Source organism: Centroberyx gerrardi, chromosome 12, assembly GCF_048128805.1.
Source record: "Centroberyx gerrardi isolate f3 chromosome 12, fCenGer3.hap1.cur.20231027, whole genome shotgun sequence".
Classification (NCBI taxonomy): domain Eukaryota; kingdom Metazoa; phylum Chordata; class Actinopteri; order Beryciformes; family Berycidae; genus Centroberyx; species Centroberyx gerrardi.
Window position 1 is genome coordinate 1,803,342 of NC_136008.1, and position 6,374 is coordinate 1,809,715.

Below are 6,374 nucleotides of genomic sequence, written 5' to 3' on the forward strand. Positions count from 1 at the left end.
AAATCAAACATGTACAAGAAACACTGTCAAAATCTGTTTTCACATGTTCGTTCTGCAACTGGTTCATCTTTCTGCTGTCTGTCTTTGTAATAAACTTCTAAATGTTCTGGCCTGGCAGACTTTAAATATCTATTTAAGTATTCAGTAGGAGCCTCAGCTTTCCAGACACACACAGTGAGAAGAGGTGAAGAAAGGAAGTTGAGGGGCGTGGCCATGGACACACTTCCTGTTACCTCAGGTTGCAGCACTTCCTCTCCAGAATCAACGCCAAAGGTTTTGTTCCAGGTTTGGAGATAATTTGATGAACAATGCAAGACAACTCATGTTGATTTGGAAGTGTGTACGGAGTGAAACTAGACAAAAATTCAGAGAAAAACAAACTCTTTAATTGGCATTTTTTTACCCACTTAAAAAAACAGTTTCAGAAATCAGACTTCACACTCAAAAGCAGCCGCAGCAGCAGAGACTCGTTTCAAACCACAATGACAGAGGGAAGTCCGAGGAAATTCACCCGTCCATCCCGTCACAGAGGACTCGGGTCAAAATGTCAAAAAACACAAACCCATCCGCCGGGGAAAACGTCTGAAAGAATACCGAGGCTGGCTTCATCAAACCTCTGGGTTAAAGGAAAAATCCCCTCAAATCACTCTAACACTTACAAGCAGCTGCTGGTGATGTAACTTTACATTCTTGGGTTCATTCAGTAGTTAGTTGTGTTTTTCTTCTTGGTGGATAACCGGCCAATCGTAGACGAGGTGACGTCACCTCCAGATATTTCCAGCAGCTACAATGGAGTTTGATATGAGAAAATTCAACAGGAGGATCTGATGGTTAGGGATCTGATCAACCTGTGATGTTCAATACATTACATTTTGAAGTTTTGTGAAGTTTTGTTTACTGGTTTGGTGAACCCACTTTCCCTCAACCTGCCTTGTCTACTTCTACTGCAGTTAAGTGATTTACTACATTTCCCAGAATGCAACTTCCAGAGAAAGGCCATGAACATGAGTTTTCAATCAAAGGTGGGCATGTGGGCGTATAAAAGATAGTTCGCTAGCCAACTAGTTCATGAACATTGGGGCGTGTCTATGATCGAAACCACGGCCCCTTCATCAAAGCCCAGCCTGTCTCTCTGCTGCAGTGCATTCTGGTCTCTCTCCTGCTCCTGTGGTGGAGAAACTGGTCTCTCTCCTCTTCTACGATGGATTTCTCCCTGTATGATTGTTGAACGTCTCTCGGTGCAAAATGGCGGCTCTAGAAAGAAGCCCTCGCTCTTTGATTCTGAGGGACTGACACCAAAACCTGACGTTTACCGCTGATGTTTTACATCCTGAAACATTTTCTCATATCAAACTCCACTGGAGCTGCTGGAAACATCTGGAGGTGACGTCACCTCGTCTGCGATTGGCCGGTTATCCACCAAGAAGAAAAACACAACAAACTGGAGCCAGGATTGAAAAGTTCATCACCAATAGCTGTTTTTAACAGAGTTGGATTTTCCTTGACTTTGAGACAGGATTAACAGCCAGTTGGGAGCACAACAGCTGAGTGTCACTTCCTGCTCCTACACTTCAGTCTTTTTTTATTTTATAAATGCAGCTAATAAAAGACTAAATCAACTCTGGCCTTTACCAGGCTCTCTGGGTCGCCCGGTCTGACGCCCAGCTCCCTTTCCTCTTCCTCCTCCCCCTCCCCCTCCCCCTCCTCCTCCTCCTCCTCCTCCTCTCTTCCTCCTGTGTCCGTGTCTCTGCCCTCCCCCCCCTCCTCCCGCCTCCTCCCTGGCGGTCTGAGCCCACAGGGCGTCGAAGCTGCCGGGCGCCTGGTACCCGGGCAGGCCGGGGTCCAGCGGCTCCCTGGACAGCAGGATCCAGATGGAGGGCAGGTTCCTGCTGACCGTCAGGCTGTCCAGGCCGGCCGCCGGCTCCAGCGGCTCCCACACCTCCTCCGCCGTGCTGTACAGCAGCTTGGTGTGCTGGTGCAGCCCCTTCACCCGCCGCTTCACGATCTCCGCGCACGTGATGGCTTTGGACACGCCTTTACCGCTCGCCGTGAAGACGATCTGCCGGCTGAGCGTCTTCTCCGGAGCGAGGGGGCGAGCCGGCGGCGCCTCCTGCACCTCCGTGGCGACGCCCCCTTCGTCCATCTTCGCCCGTTTCTCCTCCCCCTCGGCCGCTCTGGGCTTGGCCTCCATGCGGCTCAGGGCGTAGCGCATCAGGTTGCGGATCTTGCTGCCGTCTCGGACCCGGACCTCGGGCGTGTCGGCGGGCAGGCCGGGAAACGGGCAGGGACATGGCTGCTCCACCACCCGAGACTTACTGTAGTTCTCCATCTGACAGCTGCAGGTGGAGAGGAGACAACGTTCGAGGTAAACTTTATTAAACCCGAAAGTAAATCGGTCAGTCAGGTGAATTCGGGCAGCTGTAGAGTTACGGACAGAATACATAATGAACAACACACAATACACAATACATGACATTCCACATACAATTCAATAACCCTTTAAAAATGTTAAATAATAACATGAAAAGTGCATAACAGCATAAAAAGATAGATGCCTAATAAGCTACTGTGTGGAGGCAGACATATCTGCTTTTTCCACTGTACCAGTGCTTCACAGTACAGCATGTTTTTACATTATATTCTGTTCATGGTTCAGTATGGTTCAGGTACCAACACACAGGGTCAACATTCAGTTACAACCGCCAGGTTTAAACACCCAGCTGCTGGAAACCAAATTGGAAAGACAGAAAGTTGAGAAAAAGACAAAACAAAAAAATCAAAAATAACAGATAAAACACTGCAACAATGGGAAATTGAAGAAATGTAATCACTAATCACATTATAGGCCGACGAGAAAGTGCAGAACAATCTTAATTCTGCAGTGGAAAAGTGTTCAAAAACAAGTCAAGACATAGGTCAGGGAGGAATACTGAAGAACGCTTTTATTGGCCAATCAGAAATCAGCTGTGGAATAATGAATGTAAAGCTATGTAGAGTGAAATGTATTGCTCAACACAGAATACCATCCACTGTCCTCCTGTGTGAGCTCCTGCAGTCCCTGTACCAAGTGTGTTAATACTGTGAAACCTCCTGTTCATTCACTGTAAAGTGACTTGATGATCAAAGAGATTCTGACTCTGCTCATGAACCTCACTGACCAACACTGAGGACAGATGTTAGCTAGCAGTTAGGACAGACTGATGTTAGCCTGTTGGACAGAAGCATGATGAAAACCGTGTTGCCATAAACAGACACAAACACTGACAGTAAAACACCAAACTGTACACAAAATCTGGCACTTTGGCAAAGATACACATCAGCCATAACACAACTTAAAACCTTTAACGAATCATTAGGGTCTTCTAGTAAATTGGGCGTATAAATGGTCCACCATTCAACACTATATTTCAATAAAATATCAACTTTAATTGCTTTACACGGCTCGCTACCGCCATCCACTGTGCTGCTATTGGTGAAAGAAGGCTGTGTAAAAGTAGAAGTTTTATTGAAATCAGTGTTGTTTGGTGTATTGGATGCATGCCGAATTGAAGAGTTGATCTTATTGATTCAGTAAAGGTCTTAAGTCTTGTTCTGATGTGATTGTAGCTTTGCCGATAAGCAAGTAAACATTAAACTGCCGATTTTAGAACGGAGATTGGCGATAGGTTATTTTCCTAAACAGACGTATCGGGGCTAAAGTGAAATTAGCCCGTTGTAGAGTATAGTGAAGATAACCGCTTTACCATGCAGAGCCACGACCTGAAACCTAATAGAAACATTAGGTCGTATTGAGTTAAACTAGCCTGCTAAAGCCAGATAACTAATGGGGCTGTTAGCTAGCCGGTGAGGCTAAACTAAGCTAACAGACTGCAGTGTGTCTGGAAATGATAGAAAATGTAAAAACAAGTCTGTCATTTCATCATCTAACTGCAGGCTGCAGCAGCTGCTGTTAACCGGCTGAACTGACAGTTTCTGATCTTACCAGAGTTTCTTCTCCAGGTCACTAGACTGTCCACATGTTTACTTCTCCTGACACTCTGCCGGACAGCTTTACGTTACCGTATGACGTTCACAACTGCTGCAAACTGCCGCGTTCCTCTGTAGTTCTTTTGGTTGTTTTGTACATAGCAGAGAATTAATCATTAGCTTATGAATCTCGGCTTTTAATAAATCTCCTAATTGAATCACCATATCTGTAAATTCTTTAAATTCCATGTTCTGGCCTTTCTTTAACATGTCCTACCTTGCTTTGGTTGCTTTTGCTCTCTGTAACTGTATTTTGAGAAGTGATATCATAACAACAACTACTACTACTACAACAACAACAACAACAACAATAGTAATAATAATAATAATAATAATAATAATAATGGTGCACAATAAAAATTCCTTCCCTGGATAAATAAGGGTTAACAGTATGAGCAGAGTGACAGTAGTGTGCAGGCTGTATTCTGCTGACCAGTAGAGGTCAGTAGAGTGTTACTGTAACTGTACCGCAGGTCTACTGTTGATTTTTATTCCCGTCGAGTTTCATGTGGGAGGGAAAACCCTAACCCTGGTGGGAAAAGAGAGCTGGGTGTTCCAACACATAATTCAATATAATAAATGAAGATGTGTTATAATTTGACCCAGATGTTAGTGACTTTAAGGGCAACAAGATGAAACAAGTAGAGAGTTTCAGTCTCCCGTGATGGGCTGAATTCAAGTGTGTGTGTGTGCGTGTGTGTGTGTGTGTGTGTGTGCCTGTGTGTCTAGGTGTGTGTGTGTGTGTGTGTGTGTGAGAGAGAGAGGGAGAGAGAAAGAAATAATCTGTGTGTGTGCATCATGGTCTCTCTTTGTGTGTGATTGTTTGATTGTGGGTGTGTTTGCCAGGTCAGGACCTGTCCATGTGTGTGTGTGTGTGTGTGTGTGTGTGTGTGTGTGTGTGTGTGTGTGTGTGTGACTACAGAATGTCTATTTATCAGACAGATCATCTTGTTTCAGCTCGTTGAGAAGCAGGACGGAGCCAGGGGCAGCTGTGTGTCTCTGTGTGTGTGTGTGTGTGTGTGGAGGGGGGGGGGGGGGGGTATTTGGGGTATGTGGGGTGGAACATGTGAGGTCTGGTCAGTTAGCAGCCCTGTGGCCGGGTCACGACTCTGTCTCTGCATCCTAACCCTAACCCTGAATCATCATCAGCTCATCAGTCTGCTTTCAGCTGAGAGTTTTGTCCCATGATGCACTGCAGGATAAAACTGTGGGGAAACACTGAACTACCGGCCACTGGGACTCATAAAATACAACAGCTCTGGATAAGAGTGCTGCTTACAGCATGGCAAATGACTCCACTACACACACACACACTCTCTCTCTCTCTCTCTCTCTCTCTCTCTCTCTCTCTCTCTCTCTCTCTCTCTCTCTCAGTTCAGTTCAATTCAAAGGGGCTTTATTGGCATGGGAAACATACGTTTACATTGCCAAAGCAATAATATAAGTACAATAAGTAAAGATAAACTAGAATAAAGAAATGTGTAAACATAGCTGTGTAACATTGCAACATTGCAATCAAATATATAAATAAAAATATGTAAAAAAAAATTATGTAAAAATACCAACAGAAAAATTTTGATTTTGCTGTTAAAAAATATATATACATATATAGGCTACATACATATATATATATATACATATATATATATATATATATATATATATATACATATATATACACAGATAAGAAAAGATAACCTAAAATAAAAATAGACATGTAGAATGTAGAATGTAGCCATTCTGTCTCTCTCTCTCTCTCTCTCTCTCTCTCTTTCAATTCAATTCAATGCAATTCAATTCAGCTCTTTAGCGAACACCTTCTCACCTGATGGACTGTGTAATTAAAAAAATGCACCTATCTCCTGTCAGACCAGAACTTAGCTTTATGTCACTTACTCTCGTTGTTCTCTCCTGACTAGATCCTTGCTTGTGTTGTATTAAAATCTCATGTGTACGTCGCTTTGGATAAAAGCGTCTGCCAAATGGGAAATTGTAACTGTAATGCGACTGAATGAGCTTTATTGGCATGACATACATGTGCACATGTTGCCAAAGCATAGATTCAAACCTAAATTAAATAGAAATCAAGTACAATAAAATGAAATAAACTGCATATTAAATCAATAGATTCTTCACATAAAGTATCTCTGGATAATAACAGTGATCATATCAAACACAATCATAAAATACTTGTAATACATGTGCTAACTAAGCAAAGTTAAATAAGGGATTACAGAGTTGATGTGTTTCTTCTCTCTCTCTCTCTCTCTCTCTCTCTCTCTCTAACACACACACACACACACACACACACACACACACACACACACACACACACACACACAGAGCCA

The 6,374-nt window shown here is 43.6% G+C and overlaps 1 protein-coding gene across 1 annotated transcript; it reads right to left on the minus strand.

The window, feature by feature from the left end:
* Positions 1 to 120: 120 nt before the first annotated feature.
* rpp25l (ribonuclease P/MRP 25 subunit-like) lies at positions 121 to 4,034 on the minus strand. The gene is made up of 2 exons (XM_071898900.2): positions 3,983 to 4,034; positions 121 to 2,336 (listed from the first exon to the last, which is right to left on the minus strand). Exon 2 carries the CDS (start codon positions 2,327 to 2,329, stop codon positions 1,616 to 1,618), a length of 714 nt encoding a protein of 237 aa, XP_071755001.2. The 5' UTR covers positions 2,330 to 2,336; positions 3,983 to 4,034; the 3' UTR covers positions 121 to 1,615.
* Between the last annotated feature and the right edge of the window lie 2,340 nt (positions 4,035 to 6,374).